The following is a 23495-nucleotide window of genomic DNA, read 5'->3' as shown; positions in this document are numbered from 1 at the left end:
AGTATGGGAAGAAGTTAGCTGAGCAGTGAAAGCACCGGCTCTTTCCAACTCTAAAGGCCCCATTCCCATATTGCCTGCATCTGTAATGGACTTTTAATTGAAATCTGTGGTTGCGCGAGGACATGAGGTGACGCTAACATCTCATTCTGCTTGTCAGTCTCTTCCTCACACTCCTGTGTCCTTTTCCACTCAACTTCTGTCCTATTGAGGTGATGGCGTAGAGGTGTAATGTCAGCAATTTGCAGGTGAAACTTCTGACACCACCAACCCCAGTGATATACTGTCATGATTCAATTCTTTGTTGTTAAATTACAATTTTTATTGCTTTGTTTCACAACGTCTTGTACTCCATGTTGGGTCCTCAAACACCATCATGTTGATAGGTCCACCTCTGGTGTGTTTCTAGGTCCGAGGCCCCTGAGGTCACGTCCTGTAATTACCGACACTACAGATAAACAGGACGACTTTGAGTTCATTTCCTTATTCGATCTGCAGATACCAAAACCTTATTTACTCTCATCTTGTGTGTTACTTTCAGTTTTGATTCTTTTTGTTCTTTCGACTTTGATTTCTTGTTCTCATTTTGAGGTTTGGTTTCATTTTATCGACTTTTTATTTGCTTTGTTGTGTTTTTTTTTACGCACATCTTCTGGTCGAGATGTAAAGCTGATGTGTCAGTGTGCTAGATGAACATCCTCTCGTATTTACTACGCTGGAAACTGTGACTCATGCTTTATGAAGCTCTGTTACATACACAGCTTTTTAAAAAGGTCATAATTACGAGAGTGGGGCTGTACCTACACTTTACTTCGATGGTCACTGCTGTCGAGTTCTCCGCTCCGTATTCGTTCTTCGCCTCACAGTAGTAAAACACACCATCACTGGGGGTCACATTTGCGATGGTCAGACTTTGCCCAGATCCTCTCCTGGTCACAGATGATTGGCTCACTTGATACCAGCTGTAGCTGCCGGGGGGGTTTGCATCAGAGCTGCAGCTCAGAGTCACAGCGCCCCCCTCTGGTATGTTGTCAACAGTATGACCTGTGATTGTCACATGTGTTGGAGGGTCTGAACAAAATAAATAACAACATTCAGAAAATTAACTGGCAAGTAGTGAAGACTATGCAGTATGAAGCCTTTGAAGTTTTGGTCTTCACTTTCTTAAAAATTAAAATAAGTCATTTACTGCTTTTTTTTAATGATTTTTGTGAAATTCATTTTAAAGATATTAAATCACACAGAAGCTGATGGAGTGAGTTTGTCTGAACTGTGAATTAAAGCACACTTACATTGCACATTGACAGTCACGGCAGTCGAGTTCTCCCCTCCATGTTGGTTCTTCGCCTCACAGTAGTAGAGCCCACCATCACCGAGGGTCACTTTTGTGATGGTCAGCTCCTGTCCAGAGCCTCTCCTGGTCACAGATGATCCCCTCTGATGATACCAGCTGTAGCTGCTGGGGGGGTTTGCATTGGAGGTGCAGCTCAGAGTCACAGCGCCCCCCTCTGGTATGTTGTGAACAGGATGACCAGATATGGAGGTGTTTCTTGGAGAATCTGAAGGACAAAAAGACAACCACATGGTAAGAATTTCCACTTCTACACACTAAGGACTGTGCAGCCTTTTAAATTTTGATCTCCGCACTGTTCAAAATGATAAGACGTCCACAAAATCATTTACTGTTTTTATTTCAGGTGATTTTTGAGCAAATCATTTAAAAAATATAAACATACACAGAAGCTGATGGAGTCCGTTTGTCTGAACTGTGAACTAAAACACACCTACATTGGACATTGAGGGTCACTGCTGTCGAGTTTTTCCCTCCATGTTGGTTCTTCATCTCACAGTAGTAGAGCCCACCATCACTGAGGGTCACTTTTCTGATGGTCAGCTCCTGTCCAGATGCTCTCCTGGTCATAGACGATCCTCTCTGATGATACCACCCGTAGCTGCTGGGGGGGTTTGCATTGGAGGTGCAGCTCAGAGTCACAGCGCCCCCCTCTGGTATGTTCTGGATAAGAAGGCCTGTAATTATGGTGTTTTTTGGAGAATCTGAAACAAAAAAATATTCTAATATCAGCCATCAACGTGAAGAGGATTTTCATTTGTAACCACTGAAAGGTTTTCTTCAGGTTGCTTTTTCAACATGTGCTCTACTTGTTGTTAAAGGTGACCATATAATTGTAGGTTATCATCAGGATCACAGACTATAGGAACGTCTGTGTGGACACAGTGGTACCCACAAAGATGGTGCATTGCTTTTCAAACATCAAACCCTAAATTACTAAGGAGCTAAACGTTCTCCTGAATAAGTAGAAGACAAACTGTGTGACAAAGAGGCTCTGAAGAACACCCAGCAATTACTGAAGAAAAAGCTGAGTGAAGGAAAGGAAGCTTACAATGAAAAATTAGGAACAAAATAACAGGAAGATGTCTGGAGTGGACCTGGCAGAATTATTGGACTCAGGTGCTAGAAGGGGATGTGGACAAAGCTAATACCCTGAGCCCATTTTCTTAAAAGATCTCACTGCCACTTTCTTCCAATGATCAGCTCCTTCCACAGCATCTCTACTACATCAGCAACTCCTACCATGTCAACTGGAATGGCCAGTGACAAGTCCACCTCTGACCATCAGCATGGGCTCTCCATAACTGAAGACCAAGTGAGGAGAACACTGAGGAGGCTTCAGAGATGGAGTCAATCCTCAGGTTTTTAAAGACTGTGCTGACCAACTTTGTGGTGTCCTCTGTCACCTGTCATAATCTGTCCTTGAGGCTTCAGAAAGTACCACTTCTATGGAAAACATCCTGCATTGCACTTATTGCCAGGAAGGCAGGCACCTCTTCACCTATTGACAAGTGGCACTTATATTTCACCTCATGAAGACTTTGAGAGTCTGGTCCTGGTAATATAGGAGTCCTCTTGTGGTAGATCACCTGGACCCACTGCAGTTTGTGTATTGAGCAAAGACTGGAGTGGAGGATGCAGTGATCTGTCTACTCCTAAAGGCGTATTCTCACCTGGACAAAGCCAGCAGCACTGTGAGGATTCTGTTTTTTGATGTCTCCAGTGGTTTCAACACCCCTATTAAGAGGTCATCCCTGAGATATGCAGGTGGATGAGCCCCTGGTGTCCTGAGGATGAACTATCTGTCGGGCAGACTTATAACAGCAGGCCGTGACATTTGCAGAAATTCTCAGATGATTCTGCACTAATGGGGGATATTGATAATTGGGGTGAGACAAAGAAGGTGAATCAGAGGAAGAACTTTGAGAATTGTCTGCAGCTTAACATCAGCAAAACCAAGGATGGTTGTGGTCTTCCACTGCACTAAACAGCCTTTATGCCCACTCACTATTCTAGGATTGAATGTAGAGGTGGTCCACTTCTACAAATAATTGGGGGTCTGCATCAATGACTGGTTGGATTGGTCTCAAAATACAGAGGAACTACAGAAGACAAAGCAGAGCAGGCTCTACTTCAAGAGCAGACTGCACTCCTTTAATGTGAGAAGTGACATCCTTTACAAATCCTACAACTCTGTAATGGCCAGTGTGACTTTCTACGCTGTGGCTTCATTGTCTGGTGACATCACTTCAGGAGAGGCCCACCGAATGAGCAGGCTCAGTAAAAGGGCAGACTCAGTTATTAGACACACTGTGGACCTGCTGGAGGTAGTGATGGTGACAATGAAGACAAACTGAGTGCCAAGATGAACATCACAACAACACTGAGCACCTTCAGCCAAACAATCATTCAGCAGAAGTGTGTCAGGAAGCACTGTGGGCTCATTATACCAGTGCCTGTATAGCGCCTTACTGGGCCGGGGACTGCAATGCCTGAGGTTTTCTTTTTTCAGTTTTCTTTCTTTTTAATTATTGTCATTTATATTTATTCATTTAGTGAGACTCTGTTAAAAGCTAAATAAAGTTCCCTTTATCCAGGTATTCATTTTCAAATGAAATTTCACAATGCAGTAACAGTATATGTTAGGAGATATTTTCTTGCTGTGAACTGTTCATATAAGAAGCAGTGAGATGTAAGTGAACTGTGGACTTTTATATACAAATTTGATTCGTTAGTCTCAGTGTGTGGAGTAGACCAACCAATAACTGTAATAATTATAATAATTACTAAGCACTGCTCGTCCTTAATAACACATAATTCAAAGGAGCTACACTAAAAGAAAAAGAAAATCAACTAGATAAATGTCCAATAAAAACAGAAAGAAAGACCTTAACATCCATGTTGCCCATTTAATTATCACCTATTTGGCCTCTTATCTGTATAAAGAAGGCCGCTGTGTATACTGAGTAGAGCACAGTGACAGATCATCTCATCCTGCAGGGGGCACCACTGAGTCACACCATTTATTTGCTCCCAATTGGGTGACACACATGTGACTTTACTGTCTCCGCTGCTGAGTCTGACTGAGACCAGAAGAACAAGAAGAGCCACACAGGAGGAGCCATCAGAGGTCAAACTTGAGGCCAAAGAGGAAAGGAGAGGAAACACACGCCACTGGGCCTCAGTCTGACCTGTGAGAGCACACACAGTAATGGAAGGATGATTTGATAAGAAAGAAAGAAAGAAAGAAAGAAAGAAAGAAAGAAAGAAAGAAAGAAAGAAAGAAAGAAAGATGTCTTACTAATTTGCACATCAGAACTGTTTCAGCCATTGGAGTTTGTGGTTTCAATTCTCATCATTGTTTCCATTTTCATCCTTTCTGATAAGCAGACACCGTTACATGAAAAGTGACTTACAAGTGACATTCAGAGTGACCGTGTTGGTCCAGCGTTGTCCTCGGCTGCTCGCTGTGCAGGTGACCGTCTTGCTGTGGTGGACGTGTGACGCAGTAAAACGCAGGACAGAAGTGACTTTGGCTCCCTTTTCCCCCTTGGACTCCTCAGTTTTTGCCCCATTCAGTGTGTCACTCCAGGTCAGAACTGGGGGGTCACTGGGACAAGAAGATGGGGCAGAGCAGGTCAGACTGGTGGCTGTGCCCTCCACTACTGGGACAACTGGAGTGATCAGTGGCTTATCTGAAAAATGGAGACAACCGTAAAATAAAAGAAGAAGAAAGAGTTGCTGGTCCTTTAGTGCCTTTAGTGAGTGTGTGTGAGCTGAGAAATGAATGACGAGGTGACATGTGACATAAGCAGACATGTTGGAGGAGATCAGACTGAGCTGTTAAGGTACTGTCATCATTAAGATTTAAAGGACATGAGTGACAAACCTCCCTCTTACCTGTGACTTTAATGCTAACAGCGTTTTTATTAAATGTTTTTTTTAACTTTCCTTCAGTCCTAAAGTAATACGTCCCTTCTTGCTGAGGTCCAACTCTGTCCAGCTGTGTGCTGCAGTTTCTCACATTCACATCACCGATTGTCACCCTGACATTTTTCCAGGTGTCACTTGAAGTGTCTTTTCTGAACACCTCATTTCCTTTCCATGGATCGTTACTTATCCACACTCCAATCTGATTTGTACAACATTGATGGTCTTCTTTAAATGAACACGGAATGAAGACACAGGAGCCATCCAGAGCTTCAATATCCCTGGGCAGTGAAATCGAGGGGTCTTCACAAAGTGCAGCTGAAAAATGAAAACACAAATTGATGGCAGATTAAAGAAATGCAACCCTAACCCTGACATCCACCATCAGGCCTTTCCACCCCAATCCACTCCTTCTGGTTCAGAATTAGAAACTCAGATTACTTAAAATTGTAAATCAGTAGAAAGAAATAAAAGAAATATTCAGAATCTGCATGTAAAATAAATGGACGTGCGTGTGATTCTCTACACGTCTCTGTGTCGTTTCTCGATGTTCGTTCACTTGACTTGTCGTTTCAGTGACGACACAAGTGGACCAAAGCGTCTGCAGGCACTCAGGAGTTCAGATCAGCTCAGCTGACTTCAACGTAAAACATTCTGATGGACCCCCAGAAATGAATCAGGATGAACTTGAGGGATTTACTTTTCTCTTCAAGTTCATCTTTTGTTTTTGTGAAGTTAATGGCAGACGCTTGGCCCATCCTGACTGTTTCGGTCCCCACAGCCAATCCCTAAGTGACTCTGAGTGGGCCTGTAGTTGTGGTGCCCATCAATGGACGTATCAGCTGGCAGTTCTTGCCTTTGCGCCAGCAGCTCTCAACCCCAGATGTTAAAGCAGCTGCTCTGCCAAGCGGGTAGAAGGTGAATGGCAGCAGAGTCCCCAGTGACACTCAGACTGACTGCCAGTAATGACACAGCAGTGCCCCCTAGTGGCCCCCACATTACACACACAAACACTGGCCACATGAATTAAGAACTGGTGGCCTTTCTATTTTATTGGCAGTTTCTCCTTAGATGTGACAAGTGACCCCAGTTGCAGTGTCACCTCAGTCACTTCCTTTATCAGTCAGGACGCCCATGTGACTTTATTCTACACCTTCAAGTGTAGTGTCTTGAATTGTGGAGTGTTGTCACAAGTTGAGTTCAAGGCTTGCAGCTCTAAATAAAATGAAATGAAGGTACGGCCAACTACCAGCTAAGGGAATGGTCACCAGTCCGGCTGGTCAGTGGCTTCACTGTCAAGAGTTTAAGTGACTGGGGTCTTCTTTAAAAACCTCTCAATTTAGATGTCAGTGAAGTCTGATAGTCTGACTGTGAAGAGCCGCTGACAGTCCTGATGGGGGTATAAAGGCCAGCAGAGTCAGTGTGGTCCACCTAATGACCATGACGACTGGGCCAAAGGCGGGCAGAGGTGTCATCAGCTCAGTCAGAGATGCAAAACTTTACAACAAAATGAATGACAAAGGTTAAAGGGGCTGAAGTATACAGAGAAGGGGAGAAGGCGCTATAAAAACAGACAAAGCTCTGTGGTGGGCAGCACGTGGACTCTGCACTGGTGTCACTTTCTGACCGCCATTCTGTTTCACTTCTCCTGACTTCCAGTCCTTTCTCCTGCTCCCCCTTTGCTCAGGTACATAAGATCTTTGCACCACAGTCCTGGGTTTCTATTTACTGCTGACTTTAAACTGGTCTGACTGTGCACTCTGATGGTCTGCCATCTTGACCAGGGCTGAAGTCACATGACCCTCTGACAGGTAAAAGCAGACAAAGCAATTGGATGGATGGAGGAATCTCATCTTTAGCAAAGTGTTTCATGATGAAGCCTTGCTTGATTATAATGTTTGAATCTGCAGATATTTTTTCTTTTCATTTCTTTTTTCTTATCCATAATCTTAACGATTGAAATAACAGTCACAGTGGTGTGGATGTTGAAGTTGAGGAAGATCAACAGGAGTGTGAGGGTTAAGTGAGGAGGTCTGACCTTGTAGAAGCCGTAACATCAGAAGTCCAACGACGACTACTCCGGCCATCTTGTCACTTTCTGAAGATGACCTTGTGCAGATAAGGGGGCTTCAGGACATCTGTGTCACCAGCTGCCCTATGGAAACAGAAAGTGGAGGAGAGACATGAGAGGAGACCTTCATTCCAATTTAACTTGACATTGTCCTCTGCAAATCCAAATTCATTAAAACTCTAATCCTGGCACTTTAACGTCACTTTAGTGAGTTGTGTGATTCCTCGCAGAGCCATTTCATGCTGTGAAGTGTTCTGTGAATATGAAGTTGGCTCTTGGGGCTTTGAGAAGTTTTTAATAAGCAGATACAGCAAAACTCTTTAATGTACAGTAAGATACCAGCAGACTAAGAAAAGCTGAACTTAGTCCATGTTGAAGTGTGCAGTGTGAGTCTTTTAAATCAGGAAGACACTACTTATACTTCATAAACCTTTTCTGTGTCTTCATGATCATTTATGGACCTGCTACTCATCGAAATAATTTTCAGATGTTTCTGGAATTTTCATGTATATGTTATTCTTTTGGGAAGCAAAAATGGTTTCCTGATATCATCACACTGAAGACCATCTTAGCACCTTTATTTTTAAGGGCCTCCTAGTGTTCAGGTCAACGCAGAAAGTGGACGGCAATGGAGTCCAAAATAACAGAAATGTGAGGTTTATTCTAAAACTACTTGGGAGAAAGAATACAAAATATCAAGTGAAGTGACACAGAGAGAGCACTGGAAGTTCTTTAGCCCCTCTAGAACTTGATAGGCAGCACATTGACCACCCTGTCGGATGAGGCAGCCCCCCTGTAGATTTACTTTGATCGACTTTTAGTTATATGTTTACAATACAAATTGGGCGAGAAAAATGAGAAAGACGCCATATAAGTAGAAAGATGGAGTCAAACAATTATCACAAACCTGAGCAGAGCACAAAGACAAACTGAAAGAGGCTATGAGTGAGATATTATACCGTGACTTTATCTTTTAGGTTTTATTTCATTTGTTATGTATGTTTGAGTTAAATGGTTTTCAAATATCTAATCTCCACAGACGTAAGGATGAAATAAAGCGGGCGTCACTGAGACACAGCGGCAGACACAATGAGCTGACGTGGAGCAGTAAATCTGGGCCAGGGCTGCAAACGACTCTTCAGATGACTCTTTACAAATCTTAGATTATCTAATATTTGAAATGACAATTTCATTGAGTCTCAGAAACACAAATATAAGACATGACTGCAGAAAACAATAAGGTGACAGCAGACACTAAGGAGCCACAATTAAATGCCTGAATTAATCATAAAGTAAGAAAAGTAAAAGATGAGGACGGCAAGCGTTTGACGTTACCTCAGTGCTGAGCACGCAGTTCACCACTCAGCTCTGTTCCTCAGCTTCTCATCTTAATGGTAGAAAAGAGAAGAGGTGGTGTTTTAATTTGAGCCCATGTCCTCTATGAGACCACCAGTGGCTTTGCTTCTCTTTTTGTGTGAAGCCAGAAAGTCATTTCCTGTATTAACTAAAATGGGTGTAGTTTGGTGTGAAGGACATTTGTGGCCCCTGACTTCCTAATTCAAGTAGCACAAGTGGGATAATTCAGTCTTTTGTGATGGTTAAAGCCAAAATGAACATTTATAAATGAAAAAGCCACAGTTTGTCGTGTCAGAGTCTGTAGGCGGCCATGAAGTTCAATCAACATTTAGTCCATCAGAGTGGTCTGCACATTCAACAGGCTTTACATTCACACACAGTCCAGCATTGTCATGTACCACAGACATATTTATTACTGATTCTTCTTTTTATTATTATTATTACTACATTGCTTTTCATTTTTATTGCTCATTCTTGCCTTTGTTTTCATCATTTTCTTCTATCAGTTTGTGTTTTTTGGGCTCTACCAGGAGCATTGATGATAAACTCCTTTGTTCTCTGATAGCCTTGAGCTCCTAGTTAAGCCCTGATTGCTTTATTATATTCATATTATTATTATAATCAATGTGGCTTAATGAAAACACTGGGCATGCAGGAGCAAAAAAGGAGAAGGACAAGAAAGAAAGAAAGAAAGAAAGAAAGAAAGAAAGAAAGAAAGAAAGAAAGAAAGAAAGAAAGAAAGAAAGAAAGCCTTCTTTTGTATCTCACCATTAGACACAAGTGGTCTGCTGTTTCCTTCCTCTTGTGGTTTAAATGTCAGTCTTCCCCTTTTTTGTGAGCTTACTGACAGTCTTCTACATTTCTGTTCGCTAATTTCTTTCATTTCTCAGCCCCTGTGTGCCCACTGAGGGTGAAGAGACGTTCTCAGCTCTTCACAGGGGGCTCTGATGGTCCATTCGTGTCTGATGAACATCGTGAAGTGGATCAGCACCAAGACCTTCACAACAAGGGCTGTCAGACCGCAGAGCAGCTGAAGAAGGACACTGAAGGCAGAAAGGAGGACAAAGGAGGACACGTTGACAGTTTCACTCATGGCGTCTCCTCACAGACTTTGGTGGCTTAGAGTAGAGTTATTCCCCCTTGGAGGGAGATGCCCATGTTGTATTGAAGAGCCTGGAATTTCACTCAGATTGAGATGCCCACCTTGTTTCAAAGACCAGCGGAGCCCCCCCTTGCAAGTTCATTTACCCAAAAATCCCCATATTGTATTGAAAAAAATCCCCCTTAGAGATTCAAGCACCAGGAAATTTTATTGCAGGTACTCAAGTCCATTTAATAAATCAGTGCAAAAGCTGCAATGCCTGCTGGGTAGAGGACATGAGGCCTCCTCCTCCCTTTGTCTGACGTCTTTAGGAATCTCATGTGAGTAACAAGATGGCTGACCACTCATTTTAGTGAACGTGTCCAGGCAAACCCCGTCATGCCCATATTCTCTTTTATTTTTTCATCCTTTCACAGGGTTTCAAAAGATCATTTTCAGATAAAAATTAAAGAAGCTTCACTTGGTTTTTTGTTTTACTTTTCTGGTCAGTACTGTTTGTGTTTTTCTGTCATTTTTCTGACGTTCGCTGACCAAGCCCTCCTCAGACTTTCGTTATCTCACAGTACTTTATCCTGTTTGATCTCAATAGGAAGTTAATATCCAGCTCTGTGTAGGGTGCAACATAATAATAAAGTTGTAATGAATAAACAAAGTGCTTCAAACACACAAATATAAAGATGGTGCAAAGTCAATAACTGAAGTAAAAAACAAACAGAGGTGACAAGTAAGATGGTCTTAGGGTCAGACACGGCCACACAGCCCTGGCACCTGCTGGCTTTCTGCCTTCCTTCTGCCATCCCAGTGGTGTCTCCTCAGCTTCTCTGCCCTCAGGTATCGGTGGCTCTGCCTGTTGTTCTGTCGCCCCCTAGTGGCTGGCCCAGCAATTCTTTACTTCAGTGTCTATCAGTGTAGTGGTCTCTCTAACCTGGGCGCTGCCCACTCATCTGGGCTCTAATTGTGGTGCCCCTTCACACTACTTTTCCAAAAGCTAAAAGCAGTGCAAGAGCAACCACAGGTCTACACTGAAAAAAAAGATTTGCATTACTTCATGTGATTTTTATAATTTTTTTGATACTGAATTAAGAAATGAAAAACATTTTTCTACTTCGCATAACATATTTTCAAAAGGCACATTTTTCTGCTGTCAGTTTTATATTTTTTAAAGTCTTCACTCTATAATTACATAAATATTAATATTTCATTTTATTGATAATTTGTTTGAATGTTATTATTTTCTAATATTCAAATCGATGTTTAAAGTAAAGACACTCCTTTTGATAATAAAGTCAGAATGTGAACACGGTGATCAATCCTCACAGCAGGTGGCAGCTTGTGAAGCCGTGAGATGCCAGGGGTCTTCTGTGTGGGGGACAGCAGAGCCAGGAGGTGACGTTCAGTTCAGAAGGAACAGCCAGCTGGAGGAAATCTCAGTAGATCAAGCATGATGGTATGGGAAAGGCACTATATCAATAAAATTTATTATTATTATTATTATCCAGATAGAGTAGCGAGCTTCTACCACAGCTTCATATTCAGCTTGGTTTAATGAAGTGGTTATTCAAAGCTGGAGTTTGATTTATGGATTTGTGCTGATAATTCCTGGGTTTGTCTGAAGTTAAATTGAAAGTGGACATTTCTGCTGGACTTCATGTTAAAAAACTGACTGATGTAGAATTTAAAGGTGCGATGACGGACCCGGAGTGAGAGGCGTGGAGGTCATTCAAAAAAGTAATTTCTGAGTTTTTAGGTAAAAAAAGATTCAAATTATAAAGAACTTGCGAAAAAAAATCTTAGGTTTAAGGAATTGGATGACAACATGAATCTCAAAGTTCAATTTTTGGATTTGCATTCAGAACTTGTACTCATGAAGTCCAGAACAATATTCTAGATAGCAAGAAAAAAACAAAAGGACCAAAAAGAGGAGAACAACATCTTATAAGAAAGACAGAAAAGAGACTTGACAAAAGCAAGAGGATTATCCATCCATCCATCCATCCATTTGCCAACCTGCTGAATCCGAACACAGGGTCACGGGGGTCTGCTGGAGCCAATCCCAGCCAACACAGGGCACAAGGCAGGAAACAATCCTGGGCAGGGTGCCAACCCACCGCAGGACACTCACCCACACACCACGCACACACTAGGGCCAATTTTAGAATCGCCAATCCACCTAACCTGCATGTCTTTGGACTGTGGGAGGAAACCGGAGCGCCCGGAGGAAACCCACGCAGACACGGGGAGAACATGCAAACTCCACGCAGGGAGGACCCGGGAATCGAACCCAGGTCCCCAGATCTCCCAACTGCGAGGCAGCAGCGCTACCCACTGCGCCACCGTGCCGCCCCAAGAGGATTATAACATTTACAAAGGAGAAAAGCAGAAGGGGAGAAAAATACGCAGAAAGTGTCCAACACTGGCACAACAGCAAGGTGATGGGAGAACCAAGGCTAATGGTGGTCCTGTCCCCATAAACATTCACATGTTGGCTTGAAGCGTTTATTCAAGATGATTCACAACATCTGAGGTACAACTGCTTACTTTCTTTGTGTTTTGCTTTGACCTTGTCATGGCCACATCATGGTGTCAGTGGTGGGATTTGAACTCACAACCTCAGACTTTGAAGTCCAAAATCTTAACTACACAACACACTGCCTGACCTCACTCAGCATTTGTGGGATTGAGGACAAATTAAAATATATATATATATATATATATATCTATATACAGTACATCCACTCCAAAACACGAAGCTGAGTCTCAGTACTTTAGCAACAGCAGCTTTATTCAGCTTGGCACAGGAACAGCGTGGTTATTTATTGCAGTGGGCTCTGCCACCCTCCTATACACAGACAGGCAGGTCATGGTCAGCTCAGTGCCCAAGTCATACTTTTCCCTGTATTTATTATGTTCCTTACATCACCCATTGAGGACAGACACTTACAGCGTCATCTCCATAGGCTCATTGTTGTTTCCGCTGCGCTATGCTGCTAAGGCTCCTCGGCAATGGACAAGCAGTCTTCTACAGATGCAGCAGTCGCACTTCAGTGTGTCATTCTGTTGGGGGCTCCTAAAAGAGTTCAGAAATTGGAACAAATCAAATTCTCACTTAGAATATCTGTTCAAAACATTTTTTTAAACCTGGCAGAACCTAATAAATTACATTTTAGAATAAGCTTTTATATTGGGGGATAAAGACTCCTTTCTCTCTTTACTACTGTTAACAGTTTTGCTCTGGTTGTTGGCCTTTCTCTCTTTCTCACAGGTGGGGATTGATTTGATATAACCTCACAATATACATACATATGTATATATATATATATATATATATATATATATATATATATATAGTGGACAACATTGAGAGGATGGAGGGCAAAAACTGGGTGAGCCACTGCTACCATCCTAAAGTGTGGGCACTGCAGTAGATGGGCACCCCAGCCAGGGTTGGTTTCCACCTTGAACACAATATGGTTGAAATACACTCTGGCTGACATTAATAAAATATATACCATAAATAAGAGTCTTTTGTAAACAGATGGGTGGATCTTCACAGTCACAAAGCAGACTTTGCAGACGTTGACTGAGAATGAAATATTTCCATAATGCTTCAGTATTCAAGTGCAGAACCCATAACTAAAGGCATAGCTACTGTTAAAAATAGCCATCACACCAAAGCCTAAATCACAGAGAACTACACAGAGGCGCTCACACAATGAGTGTTCATTACCATCGTCCATTTGTCATTGAGACATGTCAAATGTTTAACTGTAGTGACATAAACTGAAACTGATGAAGTCACAATAGTGGCAGGGCAGCATTAACAGGTAAAAAGAAGCAAATGGTGAAAATGGGGTCATCATGTAGAACATAATCAGTTGATTAAAATATCTGCTGAATTTAAAAGAAAATACTTAATCCATTTTAAGGAAGTTAAAACAATGAAAAATAATATACAATAAATAAATAAAGAGTCGTACAAATGTAAAAGGAGGCCAGCTCTTTCATATACAGTAGTTTAATTACAATAAAACGTTGTGACTAATTTGTTCTTCTCCCTGGCCGTAATGTGACAGATGAGACCTCTGGAGGGCACTGACCTCCCTCGACATGCACTTAACACTGCAGGGCGCTATATAACACAGCACCACGTTAGTCTTCTTAATCCTTTGGGTCTGTTGTTGGACAGTCCCACCTCAACTGCTAGCACACTAGTGACCACTAATCCTTATATTTATTGCACACATTCTAAAATAAGCCTTTCTCGTTTGAATAAATAGGTTCATTTTTGCCAACATAAATCTTTATTTTCATGATATCAGTCAATAAATTGTTAATGCTCAGTCATGGAATAAAAAATGAACCTCAGTTTCAAATCTGCAGTCACTCTTAAGATCTTTTGCTTTGGACTCCTTCAGGGTCCTTCTTGTTGATTGCTTCATACTCTGATGTCTCGTCTCTTTTGTTCAGTTTCTCATAAGTAGATTCTTGGAGCTAAAAAGAGCAAACACATGGAATCAGGTGGGCATATCACGAGTAGATTTTCTTCAGAGGTTGACTTTTTTCTCTTTTACGCAGTAATTATTTGAGATATCCAAGTGTTCTTGGTGACATGTCACAGGATTGTCACTACCAGCCTGGAGTGTGTGGCCCCGATGACGAGTTCTCGCCTTTGACCCAACTGCTGCCCAGTTAAATGACACATCACTGATCAGCTCAATGAGAAGATGGAAGTTAGAAAGTGTAGGCTTGGCATAACATGGAGGAGCGACTTACATCACTGAGAGTTTTTTATTTAGTTGTTTATTATTATTGACTTTATCAAAGAGTTTATTTTTGATTATTAAATGTTTTGTAACATGTTTAAAATATATTAGTGATAACAGTAAATGTAATCCCCTATATTATTAGAATATGTATTAAAGAGCCCTTTACAATGTGGCACTGAGCACTGCAACAGACGAGACGGGCACACATTCACACACGCAGAGACCACGCAGGCTGGACAGGCCCTCAGACAGCCCACCGCATTTGTTATTTAACATTCGACCAGTCAGCTTCTCCACACATTCAGAGTTCCCTGTTGTCAGGGGTCTTCACGCTCTTCATCCAGACTGGACGTGAGGGTTATGCTGTATCTGAGCAGGCGATGAGTACATGTCAAGGGCGGATAAGGCAGGTCCACAAAGATCAATGCCATACTGAATATGGGACGACCAACAGATGAAAGAGAAGTTCTCAGCATTATAGAGATGGTCCTTCCCATCCTGTCAGCACAAACATCACACCTGTATGACCTCCTACATAAAGAAGACAGATCTGTATGGAGAGCGAAACATGACCTCACAACAGGCAACACACAGCAACTGTGGCTGAAATATTGTTAAACTGATCCTTGTGTTCTTTAAAACTCAGTGCACATCATTAACACAAAACGCCGTTCACAAGGGTTTGAGGTTTTCAATTGAAGACAGGGCATGTTGACCAATGAATGAGATGGAGAGGCGGGTCTTCACTTCAAACATGAGCATAATGTGTTCTTTGTGTGTCTGCGAGTTCATCAAACACTTGCCTGTTACTTGGTGACTAATTGCAAATGTTAAACCTGACTCAACTTTTTCTCTTTCTCATGGTGAAATTAATTGTTTAAGACGCTTTCCATTTTATCCACATACTCTGAAAATCAATTCTCGTTTGTTGCTCACATCTGATGTTGACTTCCTTTTTCCTATCTCTAGTGGTTAAAAAATAACTCAGAGAATTCAGGCAGCCCTGGGTTATTCAACTCGTAGCTTTGAGTTTGTCGGGTGTCCATGCGGAAAATCATATTTTCCATCTCCCCCATAGCCCGTGAGCACAGCTTTCCTGTCAGAAGGGGCAGGGATAGCTGGACAAGTTAAGCATAATGGCAGCTCCTAAGCGAATGCTCTGTGGGGAGTCTGGTGTGCAGAAAAAACTTTTGTCAAAATCTGCGCCTCCATGACTGTAGAACACTGACCTGAGTGCATGGCCTCCTGTGAGCCTTGGGCAGGACCTCAGCTTTGGGAAAGTGCAGCAGACAGCAAGTGAGTGGAGTGAAGCTGAGCCGGCAGCCTGACAAGCATGTGAAGAACGTGCAGACTTTGGGCGAAGCAGTCAGTCACGTGTGAAGCTGCAGAACATCAGAGCGACACTGCGGAGCGACCAAAGAAGTAGACAGCGGCTTCAGCCGCAAAGGAACCAAAGGTCAGTTTAAGGGCCCACTGCCACCAACATCATCAAAGTTGGTTCCACCGAGGGGTCTTTACAATGTGCAGAATGTAGAAGATGAAGTGACCTCTCTCAAGCTAAATCTGAAACGATAAACTAATCGGTAATGGAAGTCGCTGAGAATGTTTGTCTGTTTTAGGATAAACGAGTTTGAAAAGTCACTGGTGCTTTCAGTGGAAGTTTTTCAAATTTCAGAAATGTAAATATTGTGCTCGACATATCCAAAGGAAAACATAAGTGAGCTTTTAAATGTCCTTGAAGAATAAGCACACCAAACTTCAACAAGGTCTTTCCACCGGAAGTTGAGGTGTTTCATGTGGACAGACAGACAGACAGACATGGCGGTAACAGTAGGTGCTTTTGCATTGTTTGTGAGCAGTACAAAAATAAACGTGTTACGGTAATAAATGTAATCATTCCGTGTTAAAACAGAGACGCTGCTCACCCATCGTAAGGCCCATTCACACTGGCCAGCTTAACGTCACCACCGATCCTGATCTCCATGTCTGCACGGTGTGAGGGAGAAAAGCAGAGTGCAGACATAAATGAGGTAAGAATCAGGGGGAGGACATGCAGACTTCATGCAGATGATGACTGCAGCCGCATATAAGCCCTGGGCCCTGAAACTCTGAGGTGGTGGTGCCAAACATCAAGCCTTCTGTATTTAATCAAATTAAAAAGAGACATTTGAATGTAATAAGTTAATCGCCTCACCTTCAGCGCGTCGTATTCTGAAGAGCGGCTCGTTTGGTCAAGTCTCAGGTAGACATCCTTGTCTTCAGCGTGTGACTCCATCTGTAAAACATGACCAGGGCCGAGTCATTCGTTATTATATTAATCAGTACAACCTAATAAATAATAAATGAAATCACTCAGGCGCTCACCTTTTTCATTCTGTGGACACAAACGACACAAAAGAAAAGGAGACAAAAGGTCAAATGTTAGGTCATGTGACACTGTGACAGTGCTAACACTACATACTGACGTGATTAGTGAACTCAATACTTTAAATGAAATCAAAGGGGACTTCCAGCTCCGTCACTAATCTCTCATTAACATTATACTTCATTAGGGCATATAGGAAAAATAACATGATTTGAAATGTAAGTGGCCATCTGCTGACCTCGAAAGCTAATGAAGGTGAACAAAGCAAAGTATAATTTAATTTAAAGAGGCCGTCAAGAAAGAGGCATGAGAATCTCCAATCGTCGAGGATCACATTTTATCATCAACTACTTCCAATTATTCAGCAAATTGTAACAACTGGAGCTAAAATGGGATTCATAATGTAAAGTGCTAAACAGAATTTGAATTAAAATTGATAAAAATGGGGGTGCATTTAATTAAAATAAATGAAAAATAATTAAATAATCCTAAACAAAATGTACAATTATAGTTGGTCTTGTCTTGTGTTCTTTTGCACATTAATATCCAGTAGGACTTGAATTATGAGACCCCTTTAGGTGTTCGATGGCAGACAAGTCTACAGTGAGGTGGACTTCTGGACTGATGGGAAGCTTCACACCTTGGATATTCTCGTTGACTGATATTCGATAAACAGGCTGAGCTGTAAGATGTTTTTTGTTTTCATTAAATGACATCAAATTCCAGGCTCCTGTCCATTTTACCTTTTTCTGTAGTAAAAGAGCAGAAGGAGGAGCAAAACCACGAGGATGAACGTGAAGACCAGACCACCAATAAGAGCAGAAACAAGAAGATGAGGGTATTGAGGTGCTGGAGATTGAGAAAAGGAAGTCAGAGTCAGATGTGAACAATAAACAGGAATTGATATTTCTGTAGATAAAATGGAATGCACCTAAAAAGATTAATTTCACCCTGAAAAAAGAAAAAGCCGTGTCAAGTTTAACATTTGTAATTAATCAACGAGTAACAGGCGTGTATTTGATGAACTCTCAGACACACAAAGAACACGTTATGCTCATGTTTGAAGTGAAGACCCACCTCTCCATCTCATTCATTGGTCAACAGCCCTGTCTTCAATTGAGAACCTCAAACCCGACTTTTCTTGTTAATGATGTGCACCGATGTTTAATGAACATAAGTATGAATTTCACAATATTTTAGTGACAAATGCATGTGTGTTGCCTGTTGTGAGCGAATGACTGGATAACAGACTTGTGGGTTAAGCAGCACGAGTTAGGGGAGATTTTAGGTTTTCTTCAACCCCACGGACCTTTTTCAGATTGTTTGCCATTGTACAGCATTGCTCACCATTAGCTTCAATTATATCAAGAAAGTTTTAATTTCTGCTCTCCATGAAAATATGAGATTAAAAATGTTCCTTTGGTCATCACAACCAAACACATGGAGTAAGTAACGACACCACCAACCCCAGTAATATACTGTCATGATTCGATTCTTTGTTGCTAAATTACAATTTTTATTGCTATGTTTCACAACGTCTTGTACTCCATGTTGGGTCCTCAAACACCATCATGTTGATAGGTCCACCTCTGGTGTGTTTCTAGGTCCGAGGCCCCTGAGGTCACGTCCTGTAATTACCGACACTACAGATAACAGGACGCCTTGGAGTTCATTTCCTTATTCGATCTGCAGATACCAAAACCTTATTTACTCTCATCTTGTGTGTTACTTTCAGTTTTGATTCTTTTTGTTCTTTCGACTTTGATTCCTTGTTCTCATTTTGAGGTTTGGTTTCATTTTGTTATCGTCTTTTTATTTGCTTTGTTGTGTTTTTTTTTACGCACATCTTCTGATCGAGATGTAAAGCTGATGTGTCAGTGTGCTGGATGAACATCCTCTCGTATTTACTACGCTGGAAACTGTGACTCGTGCTTTATGAAGCTCTGTTACATACATAGCTTTTTAAAAAGGTCATAATTACGAGAGTGGGGCTGTACCTACACTTTACTTCGATGGTCACTGCTGTCGAGTTCTCCGCTCCGTATTCGTTCTTCGCCTCACAGTAGTAAAACACACCATCACTGGGGGTCACATTTGCGATGGTCAGACTCTGCCCAGATCCTCTCCTGGTCACAGATGATTGGCTCACTTGATACCAGCTGTAGCTGCCGGGGGGGTTTGCATCAGAGTTGCAGCTCAGAGTCACAGCGCCCCCCTCTAGTATGTTGTCAACAGTATGACCTGTGATTGTCACATGTGTTGGAGGGTCTGAACAAAATAAATAACAACATTCAGAAAATTAACTGGCAAGTAGTGAAGACTATGCAGTATGAAGCCTTTGAAGTTTTGGTCTTCACTTTCTTAAAAATTAAAATAAGTCATTTACTGCTTTTTTTTAATGATTTTTGTGAAATTCATTTTAAAGATATTAAATCACACAGAAGCTGATGGAGTGAGTTTGTCTGAACTGTGAATTAAAACACACTTACATTGCACATTGACAGTCACAGCAGTCGAGTTCTCCCCTCCATGTTGGTTCTTCGCCTCACAGTAGTAGAGCCCACCATCACCGAGGGTCACTTTTGTGATGGTCAGCTCCTGTCCAGAGCCTCTCCTGGTCACAGACGATCCCCTCTGATGATACCAGCTGTAGCTGCTGGGCGGGTTTGCATTGGAGGTGCAGCTCAGAGTCACAGCGCCCCCCTCTGGTATGTTGTGAACAGGGTGACCAGTTATGGAGGTGTTTCTTGGAGAATCTGAAGGACAAAAAGACAACCACATGGTAAGAATTTCCACTTCTACACACTAAGGACTGTGCAGCCTTTTAAATTTTGATCTCCGCACTGTTCAAAATGATAAGACGTCCACAAAATCATTTACTGTTTTTATTTCAGGTGATTTTTGAGCAAATCATTTAAAAAAATATAAACATACACAGAAGCTGATGGAGTCCGTTTGTCTGAACTGTGAACTAAAACACACCTACATTCCACATTGAGGGTCATTGCTGTCGAGTTCTTCCCTCCATGTTGGTTCTTCGCCTCACAGTAGTAGAGCCCACCATCACTGAGGTTCACTGTTCTGATGGTCAGCTCCTGTCCAGATGCTCTCCTGGTCATAGACGATCCTCTCTGATGATACCAGCTGTAGCTGCTGGGGGGGTTTGCATTGGAGGTGCAGCTCAGAGTCACAGCGCCCCCCTCTGGTATGTTCTGGATAAGAAGGCCTGTAATTATGGTGTTTTTTGGAGAATCTGAAACAAAAAAATATTCTAATATCAGCCATCAACATGAAGAGGATTTTCATTTGTAACCACTGAAAGGTTTTCTTCAGGTTGCTTTTTCAACATGTGCTCTACTTGTTGTTAAAAGTGACAATATAATTGTAGGTTATCATCAGGATCACAGACTATAGGAACGTCTGTGTGGACACAGTGGTACTCACAAAGATGGCGCATTGCTTTCCAAACATCAAACCCTAAATTACTAAGGAGCTAAACGTTCTCCTGAATAAGTAGAAGACAAACTGTGTGACAAAGAGGCTCTGAAGAACACCCAGCAATTACTGAAGAAAAAGCTGAGTGAAGGAAAGGAAGCTTACAATGAAAAATTAGGAACAAAATAACAGGAAGATGTCTGGAGTGGACCTGGCAGAATTACTGGACTCAGGTGTTAGAAGGGGATGTGGACAAAGCTAAAACCCTGAGCCCATTTTCTTAAAAGATCTCACTGCCACCTTTTTCCAATGATCAGCTCCTTCCACAGCATCTCTACTACATCAGCAACTCCTACCATGTCAACTGGAATGACCAGTGACAAGTCCACCTCTGACCATCAGCATGGGCTCTCCAAAACTGAAGACCAAGTGAGGAGAACACTGAGGAGGCTTCAGAGATGGAGTCAATCCTCAGGTTTTTAAAGCCTGTGCTGACCAGCTTTGTGGTGTCCTCTGTCACCTGTCACAATCTGTCCTTGAGGCTTCAGAAAGTACCACTTCTATGGAAAACATCCTGCATTGCTCTTAGGCAGGCGCCACTTCACCTATTGACAAGTGGCACTTATATTTAACCTCATGAAGACTTTGAGAGTCTGGTCCTGGTAATATAGGAGTCCTCTTGTGGTAGATCACCTGGACCCACTGCAGTTTGTGTATTGAGCAAAGACTGGAGTGGAGGATGCAGTGATCTGTCCACTCCTAAAGGCGTATTCTCACCTGGACAAAGCCGGCAGCACTGTGAGGATTCTGTTTTTTGATGTCTCCAGTGGCTTCAACACCCCTATTAAGGGGTCATCCCTGAGATATGCAGGTGGATGAGCCCCTGGTGTCCTGAGGATGAACTATCTGTAGGGCAGACTTCAGTTGGTGAGACTCAAGGACTGTGTGAGCACCACCAGGAACAGGCCTGTCTGCTGCTCTCTTCACTCTGCACACCTCAGACCACAAATATAACAGCAGGCCGTGACATTTGCAGAAATTCTCAGATGATTCTGCACTAATGGGGGATATTGATAATTGGGGTGAGACAAAGAAGGTGAATCACAGGGAGAACTTTGAGAATTGTCTGCAACTTAACATCAGCAAAACCAAGGATGGTTGTGGTCTTTCGCTGCACTAACCAGCCTTTATGCCCACTCACTATTTTAGGATTGAATGTAGAGGTGGTCCACTTCTACAAATAATTGGGGGTCTGCATCAATGACTGGTTGGATTGGTCTCAAAATACAGAGGAACTACAGAAGACAAAGCAGAGCAGGCGCTACTTCAAGAGCAGACTGCACTCCTTTAATGTGAGAAGTGACATCCTTTACAAATCCTACAACTCTGTAATGGCCAGTGTGACTTTCTATGCTGTGGCTTCATTGTCTGGTGACATCACTTCAGGAGAGGCCCACCGAATGAGCAGGCTCAGTAAAAGGGCAGACTCAGTTATTAGATAGATAGATAGATAGATAGATAGATAGATAGATAGATAGATAGATAGATAGATAGATAGATAGATAGATAGATACTTTATTAATCCCAATGGGAAATTCACAATTAGACACACTGTGGACCTGCTGGAGGTAGTGACGGTGACAATGAAGACAAACTGAGTGCCAAGATGAACATCACAACAACACTGAGCGCCTTCAGCCAAACAATCATTCAGCAGAAGTGTGTCAGGAAACACTGTGGGCTCATTATACCACCACCTGTATAGCGCCTTACTGGGCCGGGGACTGCAATGCCTGAGGTTTTCTTTTTTCAGTTTTCTTTCTTTTTAATTATTGTCATTTATATTTATTCATTTAGTGAGACTCTGTTAAAAGCTAAATAAAGTTCCCTTTATCCAGGTATTCATTTTCAAATGAAATTTCACAATGCAGTAACAGTATATGTTAGGAGATATTTTCTTGCTGTGAACTGTTCATATAAGAAGCAGTGAGATGTAAGTGAACTGTGGACTTTTATATACAAATTTGATTCGTTAGTCTCAGTGTGTGGAGTAGACCAACCAATAACTGTAGTAATTATAATAATAATTACTGAGCACTGCTCGTCCTTAATAACACATAATTCAAAGGAGCTACACTAAAAGAAAAAGAAAATCAACTAGATAAATGTCCAATAAAAACAGAAAGAAAGACCTTAACATCCATGTTGCCCATTTAATTATCACCTATTTGGCCTCTTATCTGTATAAAGAAGGCTGGTGTGTATACTGAGTAGAGCACAGTGACAGATCATCTCATCCTGCAGGGGGCACCACTGAGTCACACCGTTTATTTGCTCCCAATTGTGTGACACACATGTGACTTTACTGTCTCCGCTGCTGAGTCTGACTGAGACCAGAAGAACAAGAAGAGCCACACAGGAGGAGCCATCAGAGGTCAAACTTGAGGCCAAAGAGGAAAGAAGAGGAAACACAAACCACTGGGCCTCAGTCTGACCTGTGAGAGCACACACAGTAATGGAAGGATGATTTGATAAGAAAGAAAGAAAGAAAGAAAGAAAGAAAGAAAGAAAGAAAGAAAGAAAGAAAGAAAGAAAGAAAGATGTCTTACTAATTTGCACATCAGAACTGTTTCAGCCATTGGAGTTTGTGGTTTCAATTCTCATCATTGTTTCCATTTTCATCCTTTCTGATAAGCAGACACCATTACATGAAAAGTGACTTACAAGTGACATTCAGAGTGACCGTGTTGGTCCAGTGTTGTCCTCGGCTGCTCGCTGTGCAGGTGACCATCTTGTTGTGGTGGACGTGTGACGCAGTAAAACGCAGGACAGAAGAGACTTTGGCTCCATTTTCCCACATGGACTCTTCAGTTTTTGCCCCATTCAGTGTGTCACTCCAAGTCAGAACGGGGGGGTCACTGGGACAAGAAGATGGGGCAGAGCAGGTCAGACTGGTGGCTGTGCCCTCCACTACTGGGACAACTGGAGTGATCAGTGGCTTATCTGAAAAATGGAGACAACTGTAAAATTAAAGAAGAAGAAAGAGTTGCTGGTCCTTTAGTGACTTTAGTGAGTGTGTGTGAGCTGAGAAATGAATGACGAGGTGACATGTGACATAAGTA

At 42.1% G+C, this 23495-nt stretch overlaps 1 protein-coding gene across 1 annotated transcript in view; it reads right to left on the bottom strand.

Annotated features, from left to right (window-relative positions):
- The window catches only part of LOC114668086 (sialic acid-binding Ig-like lectin 5), a 64108-nt gene that overhangs the window by 8585 nt on the left and 32028 nt on the right, over positions 1 to 23495 (bottom strand). The window contains exons 8-12 of the mRNA XM_051920770.1: positions 7317 to 7372; positions 5249 to 5596; positions 4765 to 5043; positions 1786 to 2052; positions 1290 to 1556 (exon numbers count right to left, since the gene is read on the bottom strand). Coding sequence (XP_051776730.1) covers positions 1290 to 1556; positions 1786 to 2052; positions 4765 to 5043; positions 5249 to 5596; positions 7317 to 7372 — 1217 coding nt within the window. The remainder of the gene's footprint in view (positions 1 to 1289; positions 1557 to 1785; positions 2053 to 4764; positions 5044 to 5248; positions 5597 to 7316; positions 7373 to 23495) is intronic.

This window comes from Erpetoichthys calabaricus, chromosome 17, assembly GCF_900747795.2.
Source record: "Erpetoichthys calabaricus chromosome 17, fErpCal1.3, whole genome shotgun sequence".
In the NCBI taxonomy this organism is placed as follows: Eukaryota; Metazoa; Chordata; class Cladistia; order Polypteriformes; family Polypteridae; genus Erpetoichthys; species Erpetoichthys calabaricus.
The sequence above is the reverse complement of the archived record's forward strand: the minus strand, read 5'-3'. Positions and strand labels throughout refer to the sequence as shown.